This window comes from Bubalus kerabau, chromosome 3 (genome assembly GCF_029407905.1).
Source record: "Bubalus kerabau isolate K-KA32 ecotype Philippines breed swamp buffalo chromosome 3, PCC_UOA_SB_1v2, whole genome shotgun sequence".
NCBI classification, from domain to species: Eukaryota; Metazoa; Chordata; class Mammalia; order Artiodactyla; family Bovidae; genus Bubalus; species Bubalus kerabau.
In genome coordinates, this window is record NC_073626.1 from 71,196,102 (window position 1) to 71,217,849 (window position 21,748).

Genomic DNA, 21,748 nt, shown 5'->3' on the forward strand with positions numbered 1-21,748 from the left:
TTGAAGGAGATTCAGAACCCAGTGTATCAGTAGGAATTTTGTGGATTTTAAGAGCCAGAGTTCTCATCCTGCTGGAACATCCCAATCACCTGAGGACTGTTTTAAAAAATACAGATTTAGAGGCCCCCTCTGCCAAGATCTGGTCCAATATACCTGGGAAAGTGATGGGAATGTTTTGTATTTAAAAAGACCCCAGCTAGAAATAGCTGAGAAAGGAAGAGAAGTAAAGGAGAAAAGGAAAGATATATCCAATTGAATGCATCATTCCAGACAATAGCAAGGAGAGATAAGAAGGCCTTCCTAAGTGAACAGTGCAAAGAAATAGAGGAAAACAATAGAACAGGAAAAACTAGAGATCTCTTTAAGAAAACTGACAATATCAAGGGAACATTTCATGCAAGGATGGGCCTAATAAAGGACAGAAAAGGAAAGGACCTAATAAAAGCAGAAGATATTAACAGGAGGTAGCAAGAATACACAGAAGAACTGTGCAAGAAAGGTCTTAATGACCTGGATAACCACAATGGTGTGATCACTCACTTAGAGCCAGACATCCTGGAGTGTGAAGTCAAGTGGGCCTTAGGAAGCATTACTAACTCAGTATTGGCCACAGGACTGGAAAAAGGTCAGTTTTCATTCCAGTCCCAAGGAAAGGCATCTCCAAAGAATGTTCAAACTACTATACAGTTGCACTCATCTCACATGCTAGCAAGGTAATACTCAAAGTCCTTTAAGTTAGGCTTCAACAGAATGTGAACCAAGAACTTCCAGATGTACAAGCTGGATTTAGAAATGGCAGAGGAACCAGAGATCAAATTGCCAACATAGAAAAAGCAAAGGAATTGCAGAAAAACATCTGCTTCATTGACTACACTAAAGCTTTTGACTGTGTGGATCACAACAAACTGTGCAAGATTCTTAGAGATGGGAATACCAGACCACTTTACCTGTCTCCTGAGAAAACTGTATGCAGGTCAAGAAGGCACAGTTAGAATTGGACATGGAACAATGGACTGATTCAAAATTGGGAAAGGAGTACGTCAAGACTGCATATTGTCACCCTGCTTATTAACTTCTATGCAGAGTACATCATGTGAAATGCCAGGCTAGATGAAGCTGGAATCAAGATTGCCGGGAGAAATATCAACAATCTCAAAATGCAGATGATACCACTGTAATGGCAGAAAGTGAAGAGGAGTGGAAACTGTGACAGATTGTATTTTCTTGGGGTCCAAATCACTGTGGATGGTGACTGCAGCCATGAAATTAAGACTCTTGCTCCTTGGAAGGAAAGCTATGGCAAACCTAGACAGTGCATTAAAAAGCAGAAACATCACTTTGCCCACAAAGGTCCATATAGTCAAAGCTATGGTTTTTCCAGTAGTCATGTACATGAGTTGAACCATAAATAATGCTGACTGACAAAGAATTAATGCTTTTGATTGTGGTGCTGGAGAAGACTCTTGAGAGTCTCTTGGACAGCAGTGTATCCTAAAGGAAATCAACCCTGATATTCATTGTAAGGTCTGATACTGAAGCTCCAATACTTTGACCACTTGATACAAAGAGCAGACTCAATGGAAAAGACCATGAAGCTGAGAAAGACTGAGAGCAGGAGGAGGAGGGGGCAACAGACGATAAGATGGTTGGAAGGCATCACTAACTAAATGGACATAAGTTTGAGCAAACTCTGGGAGTTACTGAAGGACAGGGAAGCCTGGCCTGCTGGAGTCCATGGGGCTGCAAAGAAGATTTTGAATGCCCTGCTCTCTGGCTTGCCTAGTTTTGTCCTGCACTTGGTGTCTGCTTCCTGATTAGCACACTACCTGTTGACTCCCCCAGCTTCTTTACTAAGTGCTCAGTGCCTCACTTTCTTCAAGCCTTAGCTCCAGGAGAAGACTCTTGAGAGTCCCTTGGACTGCAAGGAGATGCAACCAGTCCATTCTAAAGGAGATCAGCCCTGGGATTTCTTTGGAAGGAATGATGCTAAAGCTGAAACTCTAGTACTTTGGCCACCTCATGCGAAGAGCTGACTCATTGGAAAAGACTGATGCTGGGAGCTAGTGGGGGCAGGAGGAGAAGGGGACGACAGAGGATGAGATGGCTGGATGGCATCACTGACTTGATGGACGTGAGTTTGAGTGAACTCCGGGAGATGGTGATGGACAGGGAGGCCTGGCGTGCTGCGATTCATGGGGTCGCAAAGTATCGGACATGACTGAGTGACTGAACTGAACCGAACTGAACCTTCTACTGAGACTTTATTCCTGTGATAGAAAGTTGCACCCCAGCCTCTGGCACTTTCTAGTTCTCTCCCCTGCATGTTTATCCAACATTTGCCACATTCTAATACAGTGTTTGGAGAAGGCAATGGCAACCCACTCCAGTACTCTTGCCTGGAAAATCCCATGGACGAAGGAAGGAGCCTGGTAGGCTGCAGTCCATGGGGTCGCGAAGAGTCGAACACGACTGAGTGACTTCACTTTCACTTTTCACTTTCATGCATTGGAGAAGGAAATGGCAACCCACTCTAGTATTCTTGCCTGGACGGGGGAGCCTGGTGGGCTGGCGTCTACGGGGTCACACAGAGTCGGACACGACTGAAGCGACTTAGCTTAGCAGGAATACAGTGTTTGGTATTTTAATTTTTTTATTGCTGTCCCATCCACCAAAATGCATAATCCTTGCAGAATTTTTGTGTATTTTCTCCCTACATACAGTATTCCCAGCACCTAAAATAGGAAACTCTTGATAAATATTCCTTGTGCAAATGAGTGAACGGATGTGTGAATGGATGTTTTCTGCGTAGTCATTGGCTGATGTTATCTTCTGTTCACTGGAGATGTGTCAGTGCCCTTCTCACATGTGGCTACCCTCTCTGCCTCTTTTTGAATCCAGCTTCCCCAGTTGATTGTCTGATTGGACTGGTTTTTTGGATTGAGTTTTTTCCCAGGTCATTTTGAATGAGTGTGCATTGACTGTTTACAGGTCAGGTACCCTCCCAGGGGTAATCCACAGTGATTCAGGGATTACAGGGCAGGAAAGAGTACTGCCTGGGGCCATCCCTTCAACAGGGCCTGTGGGTGGAGCAGTTTCTCCAAGAAGCCTATTTTGAGGCAGTGAGTGTTCAGCAATTACCTGACTCAGCTGAGCTTCAGTGTAGGTCTGCCTTATCTCAGTGAGTTCTTCAGAAGTTCCAGAGAATGATGTTTGGGAAACATATGCACATAAAATACTAGCTTATAATGAAGCAAAATGAATGTGAGAAGTTATATAATTTTAGGGGAGAAGTTATATAATTTATAATTAAGTTGTAGGGGAGAAATTAGGATTTTAGGAACAAGTTGCTTAAAGTGCTTTGGGGATTCTCCCTGCCCCTCCACTCCTGAATGCCTTTCAAATGTTATTCTTATTTCACATTATTCTCTGTTTGGCAGGGGATCCTGATACATAACTTCCAAAGTGATATTTAAGATGAATACATGCAAAAGTGCACACTCAGTCTCCAAAAACAAATTGCACAAATTCAGTTTTGAGGAGTATGCTTAAATAGGTATGTATGTGTTAAAGTCCTAGAAAAGGTTTGAGTTTTTGTTTTTAGTTGGCAAAAAAGAACATGATATTTATGAATAGTGCAGGTTGGTAGAAAAATATAAATGTGATATCAAGTTGAATTTTGAAACATCATCATAAGAATGTATAAAGTTGTATTTCTCTCTTTTCTCTTTATACCTGGAAGGCTGGACTCAGTTCTAGATGCCACCTTTTAAGAGGCACTAGGGTATGTTTAGAGGTGAGTGTGTGGAGGAGATGCAAAGGGCATGTGCGTCAAGGCTGTGTGAGAAGGCACACCCTGTTTGCTGACTTAGGTGGTATAAAAGGTTATGTATGGAAGGGGAATTAGACTCTTCTGTACTCAGTACATCTAAGTACTACATTTACACTCACTGGATGTTTTAATTCAATTGTATTCCTATGAATGCTAATGATTTAACATGTTATTATTTTCCTCTTTTAAAGTCAAGCAAACTAATACTTGGAGCTGTTTTGTGCTTGTCCAAGGTCATACAGATGGAAGTTATAGAACTAGGACCTGACCACACTACTTCAGAGTTTAAATCCAGTGGTGTTTTCTGCTAATTCCATTGTTACCTACCAAGTTTACAGGGAGACACATTTCAGTTCAAAGTAGGGACTAGCAGGGCTGTTCAAGGATGAACACTATTGTGAGGTAGCAGTGGTTCCCTGTCATTCAGAGTTCAAGCATGTGCTGGATAGCTGCTTTGCAAGGATCCGGCTGTCCCTTCACTTTATAGATATATAAAGAAGGATATGTTTACCTTAACAAAATACTAAAAACGAATAGAGCCAAAGGAACTCCAGAGGTGAGGCCTAGTGGATTTAAGTGATTGAGCTATGTTCAATCTGTTGTCATTGGAAAATACAGCACCCAAACACCAGCATTTATAGTCTAATGTGTTTCCTGTTGCAATAGTTGTCCTTTATCTAAAAACTGGGTCCCCACTGTTGTGGAACTAGTGGGTATGGAAAGAGGAAGGGCAGGGATGTTTGGTGACTTACTATAATAGATTGTTTGGCATGATCCTGCTTTATTAAAACAAGCAAAGAATGCTAGTGGTAGTGGGAGAGGGTTTGAAATGATAAACAGAGAATGCCATATGGTAAAGGAAAGAATACTGTGGAAGGTTAAGTAAGGAAGGCAGGGACTGTGGATTGCACTGTATTTCCCTCTTGTTGAGTAGATGCTCAACATGTATTTATCAGAATGAATAGTGACATCAGTACTTGAACAAATATTTAAAGAGAACTTTCCTAGTGCTGAGTATTGCTCCATGTCCAGGAGCCAAAAATGAACTAGACAAAAATCTATACCCTTTTAAGGAATTCCCAGTGTAGTAAGAAAAGACCACCAATCAAAGCAATAGGAAAAATAGAAAGCGCTAAGGATTATTGTAGAGAATAGATCAAAATTTCCATGAAAGCAGAAAGGAAAGAGTAATTCAGTGTAAGTGTGTCGGGTGAGGATGTGGTTGTGGAAAAAGAACAGGATGTCAGGGAAGACTCTAAGAGGAAAAGACGCACTATCTTTATTATCCTGAAGGACAGTAGACGTTCACTGGTTAAATGAGGGATGAATTTCAGATGGAGGAAAGCATATAAAGGCACAAAAATGGAGCCTGAACGTGAGATGTGGTGGGAATTAAAGCTGGAGTTGAAAAGGTCTGGGGATCAGATCATAAATGACCTTGGATATCACAGTAATTGCTTGAACCTGATTATCCACGTGACAAGCCTTTGAAAGACTTTAAAGCAGGAAGTTCTGTGTTTTTGAAGCATTCCTAGTGGTCCTTTGGAACAGAAGCAGAAACAGTTGACAAGGCTTGACCTAAAGGGTGGCAAAGAGGCTAAAGTCATGGAGACAGATTATCAGTCACAGAAGTAAGAGGAAATATTAATCCTTGGGACTTTCAATCAGAGAACTTTAGTAGAGAGATTTAGTTGCCTAGTTGTTGGAATGGTACTTTTTTTTTTTCCCCAGTGGAATTAGGTGATACTGAAGTGAGTGGCACAGTGAGTAATAAGTAAGGCCTGAGATTGGGACCACATGGCTGCCCTGAGCTTGTATTAGCTGATGACTCTCTTGAACTGAATTCAGGAAATGACATAAAAACAATTTGCGCAAGAAAACTGGAAGAACAAGGACTCTGAAGTCATTACATTTGGAGAAAAATAACTAGGGGTGGTGAAGATGGGCAAGTAGCCATTGTCAGAGGGCCATTTGTGGATAAATTCTGGACTGCCCAAAGGAAAGCTCCCCAAAGAAAACCAAATGCCCTGAATCCAGCCCTTTCTCACTACAACCCATTCCCTCCAACTGCCTTACCCTTCAGCTACATCACACACCTCTGTGTGGGAGAGTCGTCTCCTGGCAGTGGGTACTTGGAACTAAAGGAATCCCAACAAACCTAGGATGACAGTGTCAGAATTTTGAAAATCTTGGATACCATATTCATATTTCCGTATGAGGGCAGAGACAACAAATGACTTGCGAGGCGTCAAGTGGTCGTGGGGGTGTCCTTCCTTAAGCCCAGGCTTCCCGACTCTAGGCCCAGTCCTCCTTCCACCACCCCGCGGTGCCTGTGGGCTTGGGAGGCGGGAACTCCGCGCCTGGTAAGGATCACCGGGTGGGCCTGGTGGCGGGGGAGGCCCCCTCCTCGCCCAGCCCCCAACCCCCCCCCCCCCCCCCAGCCCCAGCCCCAGCCCCAGCCCCAGCGGGACTGCCAGCCCCGCCCCCTTCCCGTGCCGGGCGGGGTCGCCGCGCCGCCGCTCCCCGGGCGCGCGCTGGGCAGCGCGGACTCGGGTCGGGCCGAGGGTTCCGGGAGGTCTCGCCAGGCCGCCCGCGCCGCAGCCCCTGGCCTGACGCACAGAGGGGCTGGGACGCAGTTTGCCACGGGTGACCGGAGCCACCGCCGCCCGGGCCCGCTCCGCCCCCAGCCCGCCTTCCTCCCGCCTCGCCCTCCGCCTCCGCCCGCGCCTCACTCGCGTCCCCGCGTCCTTCCCACCGCCCCGGAGCCGCCGGCCCCCAGCGCCAGCCAGGTGAGTGTGGCCGCCGCGCGGCCCGGGCTGCCCGGGCGGGAGGACCGCGCAGGCCCCGGGGCCAGGCGGGGAGCGTGGGCGGGTGGAGGCGGCGGTGGGCCCAGCTTTCTAACCCTCGCGCGGCCGCGCGACTGCGGGAGGGGGGCCCCCGCCCCGTCGCCCCCGCCGCCACCGCAGACAAAGCGCCCGAGGTGGGAGTCCCGCGGGCACCCTTGCCTCCGCGCCGCCTGCCGGGTGCGGCCGCGGCCCGCCGAGTCTGGGCGGCCCGCGTCTCGCCTCCCGGGCGCCCTTGTTCATTTCTGGGTGAAAGGGACCCGAAACGTGCAACAGGTACGGGCGTTAATCATTATTTTCCGGCGGGTCCGGTCCGCCCTGCGTGCGGGGACCAGATGTGGCGGCCGGCTCCGGGGCGAGTCCCCGCGTCCAGCGCCCGCGGCTGGCTCCTTTGTGTGGCTGGTGACCGGCCCTGGCCGGCGGGTGGGGGACGCCGGCCAGAGACCCCCGGGCTGCAGGAGCCTTCTGGACGGCTCTCTTGGGGCGTGGGGGCTTGGCTTACCCCGGGTATGCTGGCCGGTAACATCCCTCCAGCCTTTGCAGGAGTCACAAAGGGAAGGGAGAGCGGGTTGGCAGGGATATCTGGATGTGTATTTATTTTTATATGTGAGGTAGACTTGTATTGGAAAGGAACCGCAGTCTGGCAGGCTCTTGAGGGTTTCTGTGGCATTTCACCCCGCGATGCACCATTTGGACATGGCAGCTGCTGCGACTCCCCCGTGGTTCTCCTCTTGGTGCTTTGACATCGTTCTTAAACAGACATCACCTGAGAAGTTGGAAATGCTGTTGAATAACTCGATACAGCTGTTTGACAGGTCTTCCGTCTCTTCACGTTTTGTCTGCGCCAAGTAAACCCACCGTGTATGCTAGCATAGGTTGGCAAACCCTCAAATTGAGATCACCGCTCAAAAATACCCCCATATTGGGAAATATTAACCTGTATGGTTTACTTTGGCTTGATGAACCTCATTTTCTTAGTTGTGAGAAACTTTTTTTTTTTTTTTACCCCCAAAGAAAGAATCCAAAGTAAAGAACAATTTATCTTTGTTTACATACCTTGGGTCCTGCTGTTACCTAGCTGGTTTCATTGGTATGCTATTTTAGTATAACAATACTAAATGGAAGGAAAATATCTTCCTTTTGCTTTGAGCAATAAAATACTTCTTTGTTCTAGAACCAGGAAGCTTTTATACATAATACTTTGTGTGGCCAAAAGTTAGTGACTGTCTTTACCCCGTGACCAAATTCGTGAAAAAATACCCAAAGGACTTAGAAAGCATAACCCAGCTCTATAGATTGTTTTTATATTCCAAATTCCAGGAAATCATTTTGTTGTATATTTATTCAAACAAGCTAGACTAAATTTAACCTTAAAAATTGGGCCTACTCTGTAAATTCCCCAGCATTAGGGAATGAATTGACTGCATTTAAAGAATTTACCAAGCATTTTGATCTCTGTGTATAATAGTTGGAAGGAGCTGGTGATGGACCTAGAAATACGACAGCAGACTGCAGAACATGGAAACAGGTAGATCAATTGCGAAATTCCATCTACTTGGGTTTTAGTTGATTGATGGGTATATCTGAAAGCTAAATGTCCACTAATTTAAAAACAAAATACTACATTTTGACCTATTTTTTAAAATGTACTGTATAAAGATTCCTTCACACTTGTCTCTACTCCCTAAAAACAAATGCTACTAATAAGGATTTTCTTTTGAAGAAATAAACTAATACCAAATTAATCTGATCTGTAAAAAGTTTTTCTGACATAATTAGTAGTTTCACTTTACTAAAACTACCATTCATCTGTGTAACATCTAACTTCAAAGAGCTTTGGTAGCTGTTACAAGCAACAGGAATAATCTCCTGAAAAAAGTAATGTCTTTACTATCAAAAAGTAGGAGAAACTTAAATTTCTACAATAGTTTTATTAAAATATAACTCATATACTGTAGAATTCACCCTTTTAACATGTACAATTCAGTGGTTTTAGTTTATTCATAAGGGAGTGCAAACATCATCACTAATCAAGGAGCATTTTCAACATCCTAACAGGAAAACCCTCATACCATTAATTGCCACTCCCATTCCCCCTCATTGACACTTGGCAGGCACGGTCTACTTTCTGTCTCTGTGGATTTGCTGATTTAGGACATTTCCTATAAATGGAATCACATAATACGTGTCCTTTTGTGTCTTTCACTAAGTGTAGTGTTTCCAGAGTTCATGCATATTATGCATGTATTAAGATACCTCCTTTTTATGGCTCAATAATATTCCACTGTATGGATATGCCACATTTTGTTTATCTGTTCATCAGTTGATGGAAATTTAGATTGTTTCCACTTCTTGGCTATTATGAGTAATGCTGCTATGACTTCATTTATAGGTTTTTGTGTGGACTTATGTTTTCAGTGATCTTGAGTATATAGTTAGATGTGGAGTTGCTTGGTTCTAAGGTAACTCTTAACTATTTGAGGAACTGCCAAATTATTTTCTGTAGTGACTTCATTGTACATTCTCATCATTAAAGTATGAGTGTTACACTTTCTCCAGCCTTGTTGTCTTTTTGATGATAGCTATTCCAGTGTGTGTGAGGTGGTATCTTACGGTTTTTGTTTGCATTTCTGTAATGGCTAATAATGTTGAGCATCTTTAAATTCTTATTGGCCATTTATATATCTTTGGAAAAAATGTTTGATTTATAATTTTTCAGTTTATGTTTTCACATGTATTTTTCCTCATTTAGTCTTTGAAATAACCCAGTTAAATAGGTTTACTCCTATTTTGCTGCTGGGACACTGAGGTTTAAAGAGGTTAAATAATTTGTTCATTTTTTAATCTTATGAAGTTAGTAAGAGTCAAGGTCTGAATGTATACTCAGATCTTCTGACTCTGCTTCCTGCATTCTTTCCACTTTATGAGGCATACAGAAGTTAAATTGTGTTTGCAGCTTTGCTTGGTTAATCATCGACAAGAGTAGGGGTAAAATAAATAAATCAATGAAACCAAACAACAAAAAGGAGGTGTTGCGTCCACACTGCCTCATGTTCTCCAGATTTTGTTATGCTTTTTAAAATAAATTCTTTGATTTCTCCTATCCTAATAAGGTAGATATCATTTCCATATTTTCTTTGGGGAAACAAACCTAAAAACAGCTTCTTAGTGGCACTGCTAAACCTAGAACTTGTTCACTGAGACATTGCACTTTCTGTTCCCCTGGAGCTTCCATGTTCTCTATTTTGCCACTAATTTATACCCTCTAACCATAGAGTAATTGAATAATTTCACAGTTTTCATAAACATGAAGTTATTTCTAGGTTACATTGAAATTAATTTTTATTTTTGAACAGGGCAGTTTGCCAGATTCACTTTGAAGTGTAGGATTACTAAGGTGTGTATTTCAGTTTTTATGTGTTACTTACTCTGAAATTCTTGTCTCCCTAGAGGGTAGGTAGAGGCCATATGTAATTTGTCTTTGCATATCCATTGTCTACCATTGTGCCCAGACATGTAAGAAGGACTCTAACCTTTGTTGGATGAATGAATACAAATATATTTTTTCCACTTGCCCCCCCACCAAAAAAAAGCCAATTAAAGTCATTCTTAGAATAAAGGCAGTACAAATTCTAAAGACTTTCTTATCCCTCGCGTATGACCTGAAAAATAATAAATGATAATTAAAACTTGACTTAAAACAGCACTATCTGATGGAAGAAAGTAAATGTTCAATGCTGGGCTTAAAAAAATTGGCTGCAGGTATCTGGAGGCAGGCACAAATGCTCAGTGCCCACACATAGGGTTATACCTTGCATGTGTGTTAGATAAATGAATGCCCAGTGAGTGAATAAAATAATTAGTTTTGACTGTGATAGCTAGAGGAGGTACGTCAAATGGCTATCAGGTCCTGCTTTTCATTTGTATATTTAAATTGTCAAATATGATACATGTTAATTATAAAAAATTCAAATAATATACAGGGGTATAGAGTAAAGGCCTTTCCTGGTGGCTCAGATGGTAAAGAATCCACCTGCAGTGTGGGAGACCTGGGTTCAATTCCTGGATGGGGAGAATCCCCTGGAGGCAGGCATGATAACCCACTCCAGTAATCTTGCCTGGAGAATCCTCATGGGCAGAGGAGCCTGGCGGGCTATAGTCAGTCCATGTGGTCACAAAGAGTCGGACATGACTGAGCAACTAAGCACGTGTAGAGTAAAAGGCAAAAATGTCACTTCACTATTTGTCCACATCCCTTCCTTCACCCCAAAGACTACTCCTGTCACAGGTCACCTTGTTAGCAGTTTGGGGTTTATATTTCCAAATGTACACGTTTGCATTTATGTGTATCAGTTCAGTTCAGTCTCTCAGTCGTGTCCGACTCTTTGCGACCCCATGAATCGCAGCATGCCAGGCCTCCCCGTCCATCACCAACTCCCGGAGTTCACCCAAACTCTTGTCCATTGAGTCGGTGATGCCATCCAGCCATCTCATCCTCTGTCGTCCCCTTCTCCTCCTGCCCCCAATGCCTCCCAGCATCAGAGTCTTTTCCAATGAGTCAACTCTTCACATGAGGTGGCCAAAGTATTGCAGTTTCAGCTTTAGCATCAGTCCTTCTAAAGAACACCCAGGACTGATCTCCTTCAGAATGGACTGGTTGGATCTCCTTGCAGTCCAAGGAACTCTCAAGAAGTCTTCTCCAACACCACAGTTCAAAAGCATCAATTCTTCAGTGCTCAGCTTTCTTCACAGTCCAGCTTTCACATCCATACATGACTACTGGAAGAAGCATAGCCTTGACTAGATGGACCTTTGTTGGCAAAGTAATGTCTCTGCTTTTGAATATGCTATCTAGGTTGGTCATAACTTTGCTTCCAGGGAACAAATGTCATTTAATTTCATGGCTGCAATCACCATCTGTAGTGATTTTGGAGCCCAGAAAAATAAAGTCTGCCACTGTTTCCACTGTTTTCCCATCTATTTCCCATGAAGTGATGGGACCAGATGCCATGATCCTAGTTTTCTGAATGTTGAGCTTTAAGCCAACTTTTTCACTCTCCTCTTTTACCTTCATTGAGATGCTTTTTTGTTCCTCTTCACTTTCTGCCATAAGGGTGGTGTCATCTGCATATCTGAGGTTATTGATATTTCTCCCGGCAATCTTGATTCCAGCTTGTGGTTCATCCAGCCCAGCATTTCTCATGACATACTGTGCATAGAAGTTAAATAAGCAGGGTGACAATATACAGCCTTGACGTACTCCTTTTCCTTTTTGGAACCAGTCTGTTGTTCCATGTCCAGTTCTAACTGTTGCTTCCTGACCTGCATACAGGTTCTCAAGAGGCAGGTCAGGTGTTCTGATATTCCCATCTCTTTCAGAATTTTCCACAGTTTATTGTGATCCACACAGTCAAAGGCTTTGGCATCAATAAAGCAGAAATAGATGTTTTTTTGGAACTCTCTTGCTTTTTTGATGATCCAGCAGATGTTGGCAATTTGATCACTGGTTCCTCTGCCTTTTCTAAAACCAGCTTGAACATCTGGAAGTTCACGGTTCATGTATTGCTGAAGCCTGGCTTGGAGAATTTTGAGCATTACTTTACTGGCGTGTGAAATGAGTATTTGTATGTACAAATACGTATTTACTTACCCAGCCATACTTAGTACATGCACGTATATTCAGTGGTTTTTCTTACACAAAAGAGATCATACTACACATAGTTTTTCACTCAACCTATTAAAGACATTTGCATATGTGATCACAAAAGGTAAGCATAATATTTATGTTTCACTTTTAGTTTGCTTTTCTTGACTCATTTGGTATCAAGATTAAGCTAGTCTCTGAGCATGAATTGGGAAACTTTTTTTTCCTCTCTGCTCTGGAATATTTGCCCTATAAACATTTATTGACAATCACCTAACAGTCTTGCAGGGAGGCAAGAGAGCTCTAGGGCAACCTTTCTGTGATATTTTTCTGTTTTTATTATCAGGTTTTGGCCCTTATTTTCTGTTCCATTTTTGGTTAAAGAAGTCCTTCTCCCCAACCCCCTCTTCCCCCAGCTCTGATGAGTAAATTGACAAAAGCAAACACAAATGATTACATGAATCATTGCATGCAGGAGTATGTGTGCTTTTCTCTTAGAAAGATCCAAGGTAGAGTCCTGCTGTTAGTAATTGTATAACCTAAGCAACTTACCTTTTTAAAACTTGTTTCTTTATCTGTAAAATGGTGATAATCCCTATATCACAGAAATCTTAGAAGTATTAAATGAGATGTGAGCTAATATGTGAAAAATTTCAGTGGTTGAATGCAATAAGAATGAAAAAATTTATAATACTAACCTATAGCATGCTACACAAATGTAAATTTGTCACTGTGGTTATTATAAATTGTTTTAGCCTAATACAGATAAATTTAAGGAGACTAGATGATGGTGTTAGAGACAATTTCCACTAATACATTGGAAAGATCTATAAAAATTTCCAGGCCATTTAGAATTTAATTTTGGTAGACAGTTATTTCTAAACACTTGTATGCTTTTGAGGCAGGATAGTAGGAGAAAGTAGTAGACTAAATAGACCTGGATTAGTTTTGTATTATCACATGTGACTTTGATAAATTAATTTCTCTCAGTGAAACTGGATGAATGTACCTACTTTGCAGGGTGGTCATGAGGAAAGAGGTTAAGATAGTGCTTGGCATCTAATAGATGTACAACTGGTTAGTTTTTTCTTTGCATGTAATGAGTGCCCAACAGTGATGAACATGAAGTGTTGGGTGCTGCTATTTTAAGACTGCTTGATGTAGTGGCAAGAACCTTAGTCCCTAAATTAGAGCCTTGGTCCCTAAATTTAGCCTGTATATCACACTGACTAGGCATTGACCTTGGACAAGGCACCTGCTAAGCTTCTGTTTCCTTACCTGTAAGAAAAGAGCAAGAAAACTGACACTTACTGAGGACCTGTTTTACATACAGTGTACTAAAGTGAAAGTCGCTCAGTCACGTCCGACTCTTTGCAACCCCATGGACTGTGTAGTCCACGGAATTCTCCAGGCCAGAATACTGGAGTGGGTGGCCTTTCCCTTCTCCAGGGGATCTTCCCAACCCAGGGATCAAACCCAGGTCTCCCGCATTGCAGGCGGATTCTTGACCCTCTGAGTCATAAGGGCGTACAGTTTACTGAATAGATTACAAATAATATTTAATCCTCCCAATAATCTTATAGAGATTACTGTCATTTCTCAAGTTTTATAGGTGAAGAAACAAAGGCACAGGGATTAGACTTTCTGAGGTCCACTTGGTGGACTCCCCAACCCCTACCCCCAGTCCTGCCCACGTTCCTTCACTCATTACAGCTATTTCCTTCTGGGGTGGTAGGGTGTTCCCCTGCATACAGGGAATACCAAATGAGGAACTTTCTGCAAACTGAAATACTAGATGTATTAAAGAGCTAGGCCAGTGTAGGATGAAACTACTTATTTATTAATGATTTCCATTAATAAAATACAAACAGAATTGTTAATGTGTCCTAATGCCTCTGCTTAAGAATAGTAATTTAAGTTTTATAATACTTGCGTTGCTCATAATTGCTTTACCTAAATAATTTATTAGGCTTCATTCATTTCCAATTTGACCAGGTAAAGAAGAGTGGGTGGGGAGTAGTTGTAAAGGAGAAGATAACCGCTGTTTGATAGTGGCGTGTATGTCTGTATTTATGCATGGATGCATGTATGGAAGAATTGGGAAGTACAGTTCCCTGGCAGTTTGGCATTTACAGAAACTCCAGGTTCTTGGAAAGAAGTAGAGAGAATTTGCATTATAATTCATTGTCTGCTAGAGGACTTGCAGAGTCATTTAAAATATGAACCTGCCTTTCTCAGCTGGTTTGTAAAGAGCTATTGATTATATTCTTGAAAGATAGTAATGTCTTTCCTTTTATAGGAGTTGCCATTTTATTTGATAGATTCAGTGATATTGATTTGGCATTTCTGCAAGCCTTGTGCCAGGGATATGCAAAAGAAAAAATGATGTTGGAACATCACAAATAAATTGTGATTCAGTAATAGTATAGAAGGTTATAGAGATTATCTCTTGAGGCTTCAGATATCATTTTTATTCTATTTGGTAGGAGTGGGAATTCCTATGTTTAGATTAGAGAATTTTTCAGAGTGGGCTTGAATTGCACTTGGTAAATCTCACTGTTACTGAATGCTTGCTATTTTGCAGAATACGAAGCATTGTGGGCTGTGTAAGAGTTACCGAACATGGTTCTTGTCTTCAAAGAGTTTATATTTAGTCAGGGAGGCAGTGAAGGAGGAAACCAAGCAAAAGGACACAGAGTTCTTAAAGCTTGTATCTGCTCCTTGTAAAATCAGTTACGCTGCAGTGAGCTTTGGTGAGATGTCATAGATTCTAGTGGATACTGTAAGAAACACCCCAGCCCTTGAAAACTGATAGTTGTGTATCGTGTTCTTTCTCTGTATAGTTTTCTCTTTGCTTTGCAAAAATTACTGTTTGATCTTAGTACCAAGAATAGTTCCCCTTCTGAGTGCTTTTCTGTTTATCTCCTGAACTGTGGACTGGATTTTCCCTTAGGTGATGGCTGTTAGAAAGCCAGACCATATTTGTAGCCTACCCCAGAGCAGCCTTATAGATTTTATGCTGTATATTTTTTCAACTTTTTTCCTGGCATCATTTTTGGTGTTTTCCTTATTCTTTTCTACTATTTTATATCTATTGATTTTTTATAGTTCATGTATTCCTGTAAGTTTCATTAATCCTTTCAGAACAAAGTAGGAGTAAATGTAATAAATATATGTGAAATTCATGGAGGAACTTATCAAGGCAAACAAATCAATATGACAAATAGGTTTTATTTCATGGGCCTGCTGAGATTGATAATGATGGCTGCCTGGAGCCCTGCATTAAGAAGTATCAGTAGCTGGAGTCTGTTTCTGTTTTGTAAATAAGTGCATTTGTGTCATTTCTTTTTAGATTCCTCACATCAGCGATATTTCTCTTTCTCTGACTTCACTCTGTATAACAATCTCTAGGTCCATCAGTGTTGCTGCAGATGGCATTATTTCATTGTTTTTAATGGCTGAGTAATAGCCCATTGTATATGTGTACCACATATTCTTTATCCAGTCATCTGTTGATGGTCATTTAGGTTGATTCCATGTCCTGATTACTGTAAAGTGAAAAGTGAAGTCGCTCAGTCGTGTCCGACTCTTTGCGACCCCATGGACTATAGCCTACCAGGTTCCTCCATCCATGGGATTTTCCAGGCAAGAATACTGGAGTGGGTTGCCATTTCCTTCTCCAGGATTACTGTAAACAGTGCTGCATGAACATTGGGGTGCATGTATTCTTTCAGACGATGTTTTTCTTTGGGTATATACCTAGGGATTGCAGAACTATATGGTAGCTCTATTTTTAGTTTTTTTTTTCTTTTTTAAGGAACCTCCATACTGTTCTCCATAGTGGGTGTACCAATTTACATTCCCACCAACAGTGTAGGAGGGTTGCCTTATCTCTATATGCTTTCCAGCATTTATTGTTTGCAGATTTTTGATGATGGTCATCCTGAAGGTGTGAGATGATAACTCCTCGTAGTTCTGATTTGCATTTCTTTAATAATTAGACTTGGGGATTCCTAGGTGGCACAGTGCTAAAGAATCCGTCTGTCAATGCAGGAGACACAAGAGGTGCAGGCTTATTTCCTGAGTCCGGAAGATCCCCTGGAGTAGGATATGGTACCCCCACTCCAGTATTCTTGCCTGGGAAATCCCACAGGCAGAGGAGCCTGGCAGGCTAGAGTTGGACACGACTGAGCAACTAAGCACCCAATAATCAGAGAACTGACTTAATGGTCGTGAGGTGGGGGAGGGGAAGATAGGGAGTTTGGGATTGACGTGTTCAGAGTGTTATGTTTAAAAATGGATAACCACCTATACGTACTGTATAGCATAGGAAACTGCTAAAATATTATGTAACAACATAAATGGGAAAATAATTTGAACAAAAATAGATACAAGTATAACTGAATCACTTTGCTGTACACCTGAAACTAACATAACATTGTTAATCAACTATACTCCAGTATAAAATGAGTGAATAAGCCCCGAACAAACAGGAAGCATTTACAAATGCAACAAAAAAATTTAAATACTTAGAATATAAAGTACATTCGTGATCTTATAACCAAAATTTTAAAGGAGAGTGGGAAAGGCTACTGGGTTCGTGCTGTCAGCCCTGTAGGAGTAGTGATGGCCTGAGTGCCTGTATTTGCATCTCTGTTACAAAGTGTACGGGGTGCTGAGGAGCTCAATAGGTGGGTGGCTTTGAAGTTTATAGCTTGGTTTTGCTAGGAGGGATGCGAAATTGGGGAAGAAGCTGACTTGTTGGGGTTGGTTTGGTTAGAATAAAATGTTTGCATAAAGGAGAAACGAGGCTGGTGGGAAAAGTGAGGACGGGGATGTGGGAAGCTTTAACTGGTAGATGGATGAGATTAGATGTTTTTAAATCTTCTAAAATTCTAATTATTCCCCTATGTTATTTCCAGGGCTTTGCCTGAGTTCAAGTCCATGTCATACTTGTAATTTTAAAAGTTAATTGAAAAAAAAAGTTAATTGAGTAGGTAATTCACTAGTTTCAAAATTTAAAAAGTGTAAGAGAACACAGTAAAAAGTCTTTTATTTCTGTTCCTCAGCTACTGAGCTCTCTCTACAAAGTCAACCATTGTTATTAGATTCTTATGTATCCTTCCAGAAATAGTTTTTGTATGTATATGCGTTTTCCCAACTGTTTTACACAAATGATATTTCTATACCTATGTGTATACTGCTCCTTCCATACTAGACACTCTATTCTTTACCTTAATCTTTCACTTCTTAGAGGGTTTTTTTTTTTTTTCATAGCAGTGCACAAAGAGCTTTATTCCTTCTTTTAAAAACATTTTTAAATTGACTGTTTTGGCCCCACTACTCCGCATGGTGTGAGGGATCTTAGTTGCCTGCCCAGGGGTGGAATTTGTGCCCCCTGCTGTGGAAGTGCAGAGTCTTAACCACTACACTGCTGGGGAAGTCCTTTGTTCCTTTTCTGTTTTAAATAAACTTTTTACTTTAGAATAATTTTAGACTTACAGAAAAATTGCAAAAAAGTTTCCATATACACCTCACCCAGTTTCATTTCCCTTTAATGCTGTCATCTTATTGTGGTACATAGTCAAAACTAAGAAACTGACGGTGTGTTACTGTTCACAGAGTTTATTAGATATCACCAGTTTTTCCATTATTTTTCTGTTCCATGATCCCATCCAGAATACTATAATTGCATTTAGTTGTCATCTCTTCCTTAGTCTCCTCTGACAGCTTTTCAAAGCTTTTTATGACCTTGACAGTTTTTGGGAGTACTGATCTTTAGACTGTCTCTTAACATGGGTTTGTCTGATGTTTTCCTCATTAGCATGGGGCTATGGACTTTTGGAAATACTGCAAAGTTGAGTTGTCTTACTCATATCTCCGTGAGGGAGTACTACGTGATTATTTACAAGACATCACTGGTGGTGTTTAACTTGGATCCTTTGGCTATCGTAGTGTTTGCCAGATTTCTGCACTGTAAAATTGCTGTTTTTCCCTTTCAATTATAGGTGAATTACTAAGCTTTAGCCTACCCTCAAAGTGAGAGAGGGAATTAAAGGAACTAAAAAAAAAAAATGTAATATTCCTTTGGATGTGTTGAGAGAGTGTGTAATTTCCTCAGAACTGTCTCGCTGCAACAAAGATTTGAAACGGTGGACCAGTGTTACAGCAATGTTAGAGCTCAGAGTTTTATTCAGTAAACAAAGGATAGTATACCCTTGAGATGTGAGGGCAGGCCGACCCCAAAGGAGAGGCCCCAACTCATCTTGGCTCCCTCTTTTTTTATGTTTTGTCTCCTTCCCCCTGAGCCTGTCCTATGCAAATTAGGGCTAGCCAGGAAGGGGGTGTGCTTGTTTTACCTGAGGTTCTCACTCAGATCCACGGATTTTTCCTTTGTTCCCTTTTTTGGGCTTTTCCCTTTGTCTTTTAGCCACCACCATTTTGGACTCCTTTTTCCTACCTACCTAACAACAGATGGATGTATCCTATGGTCTGCTCTTCTCCTTGTTGATGTTTTAGGTTGGCCAAAAAGTTTGTTTGGGTTTTCCCATAACATCTTATGGGACGATGAGAACAAACTTTTTGCCCAACCCAGTATTTAGATGATTTAGTATATCGTAATAGTTATGAGAACAGGCTCTGGAGCTACACGGCCTAGGTTCAAGCCTTGGCTCACACTAGCTATGCCATCTTGGGCTACTTTTATTTGGCTTCTTAGTTTTTCCATCTGTACGATATGAATGTTAATAGCACCTGCCTCAGGGTTGTTCCGAAGATTAAAGAGCATATGTGTTAAGTGCTTGGAACAGTGTTTGGTACTGTACTAAGTGCTAGATAATTTTTTGCTATCATCATTATTAATTTTTTTTGTTCTTATAATAATATTGCAATGAGTAACTTGTTATTTCAGTGCAGTGGTGGGACAGGCAAGTATACTATAAGATAAATCCCTAGAAATGAGTACTTGTGTTTGCAATTTTGATAGATATTGCCAAATTTCTCTCCATAGAGGTTGTACCATTCTGCACATTCACCCAGAATATATGAAAACATCTGTTTCTATCTCCCTTTTACCATATTATTTAATCTTTGCCAGTCCATTTTACAGGATATATTATGAATTCATTTGACCATCTTTTTGTTGTGAAACAACTTGTGCTCCATTGACTAGGAAGTGATAAAAGTTGTTTGGAGGAAATATAGCAACTAGAAAAGGAGTATTTTGGCCCTGGGAGAGACTAGAGGAAGTACTGCTGTTGAAAGGTGGACAGTGTGTGAAGTAGAATACCACACGGCTGGCCTCTCTTCTGGTGTGACAGCAGGGTGTCTTGGTAATTGTTGTGGAAGGAATCACCATCTTACATTTGTAGCCAGTGATGAATGAAAGTGCACGGGTGGAGGTTGGAAGGAAAGACTATAGTTGCATTAAAATAAAATTGTAAGTTAATCTGACACATTGTTTTATGATATGCATGCTTATTGTATAATGATGGGGCAGAAATTAAAAGCAGGTCACACATATAATTGTAATTAACATGTTTTAGAGGCTTTTCTTTCTCAGTCTGTTCTTCAGTATGTAGTCATTGCTTGTTGGTAGTTTTTTCCTAATATCATGTATTGTGTACTCTTGTTTTTATTAAAATGCTTCCCCTTCCCCCACAACTGCAGTGTGAAAAACAGAAGTGTTAAATCTTAGCTTTACATGAGCTGGATGCGCTGTGCTGTGCTTAGTCGCTCAGTTGTGTCCAACTCTTTGCAACCCCATGGGGTGTAGCCTGCCAGGCTCCTCTGTCCATGGGGTTGTCCAGGCAAGAATACTGGATTGGGTTGCCATGCCCTCCCCTAGGGGATCTTCCCAACCCAGGGATCAAACCTAGGTCTCCCACGTTGCAGGCGGATTCTTTACTGTCTGAGCCACCAGGGAAGGCCTTACATGAGCTGGATAGGGGATGGTAGTGCCGTGATGGTCCTTAGCTGTTTTCCTTAGTTTGAGTTTCCTGTTTTGGAGTCCATCAGCCCAGCCTACCCATTCCAGATTAATAATTTCTTTACCTCTCATGCACTGGAGGCTGCTAGAACTCTGGGGTGTGAAAGCAGATTGCTGGGAGGTGGAGGGCAGGAGAAAATGACCACTGTTCTGAAAGAAAGAAGGGATATTAAACCAGGAGAAGGAAGTAGTGGACACCTTGAAAATGGAATCTGAATCATTGGAATTTGAGATTCTTGGACTCTGAATAATTAAGGTTAGTAGAGTGAGCAGGGCAAAGGGAGCTCAAGTAACCTGTTAACTCTTTTGACTCGGTTCCCCCAGGCATGTTGTCAGCCTTGATTCCATGATATCATAAGTCAGGAAGACTCAAGCAGTCTTCCTAGTGGCCTCTGCAAAATAAAAACAAAGCTCTCCAGCCCTCAGTCAGCCCAGGTCAACCGAAAGGTGAACATTTCTCCTGACTGCCTTAAACTGTAAACAAGGCTCTTGAAAGGCTGAGCTCAGTGCTTGCTGAAGTCCTTCACCGTGTTGGGGCAGCTGAAAGAGGCGGCCTCTGGAAGGAAGGATACCCGGGAATGTAGAGAAGTTGGAAGGCAGGAGAAAGGAACACTTAAAGGCAGCTGTGAAGACAGATGTGGATTGTTACAAGTTTCATTGGTCCTGGGTTATCTTTACTCAAAGACAAAAAAAGCTGTTAGAAATATTTTCTCCTTCTAGGCCAAGCACCCAACAGACAGGCATCTTGAGTTGTGGTGAGATGGAAACTATTACTACTACTTAGAATTTGTATCCAGTTAACCTCCAGAATACCTAAAAACTCCATGATTAGGATGGGGAGTGATGCTTTAGGGCATCTGAATTAAACAGATGACAACACTTGGTCTACAGTTTAATTCTGTCTTAAACATACAATTTTTGTTAAAATCCCGTTTGAGTTAACCTTGTTTTGTACATTGCGATGATACTTAAATCTCTCAGTTACTTATACCTTAAGTGTGAAACATTTAAGCAGATGATTATTGCTTTTCTCATTAATACTTGACTGAGATCAGATAGAAAATAACAGTGTTGGTAGGACAGGCAATTTTATAATCTACATCTTTTGTCCTGGATCATGCTGGACATTGCAGTTGTTATCTTTGGGTGACATTTAACAGTTGAGTGTAGCTTGATGAAGTCAAGCACAGTGTTGGAGCCAGCCTAAGTCTGAGTTAGCACAGAGCCTGGCACTCCTTGAGAAGGCAATGGCAACCCATTCCAGTACTCTTGCCTGGAAAATCCCATGGATAGAGGAGCCTGGTGGGCTGCAGTCCATGGGGTTGCTAAGAGTTGGACATGACTGAGCGACTTCACTTTCACTTTCATGCATTGGAAAAGGAAATGGCAACCCACTCCAGTGTTCTTGCCTGGAGAATCCCAGGGACAGGGGAGCCTGGTGGGCT

General features: G+C 41.8%; 1 protein-coding gene across 6 annotated transcripts in view; it reads left to right on the plus strand.

The window, feature by feature from the left end:
* Window positions 1-5,305: 5,305 nt before the first annotated feature.
* Window positions 5,306-21,748, plus strand: part of SESTD1 (SEC14 and spectrin domain containing 1) — a 152,082-nt gene continuing 135,639 nt past the window's right edge. For 2 of the 6 annotated variants that reach the window (XM_055572066.1, XM_055572072.1), the window contains exon 1: window positions 5,306-5,460. In XM_055572066.1, coding sequence (XP_055428041.1) covers window positions 5,435-5,460 — 26 coding nt within the window. In that variant the 5' untranslated portion in view covers window positions 5,306-5,434. Of the gene's footprint in view, window positions 6,193-6,356; window positions 6,619-21,748 lie in introns of those variants that run through there. The other 4 variants (XM_055572071.1, XM_055572067.1, XM_055572069.1 and 1 more) reach the window with 4 other exon arrangements.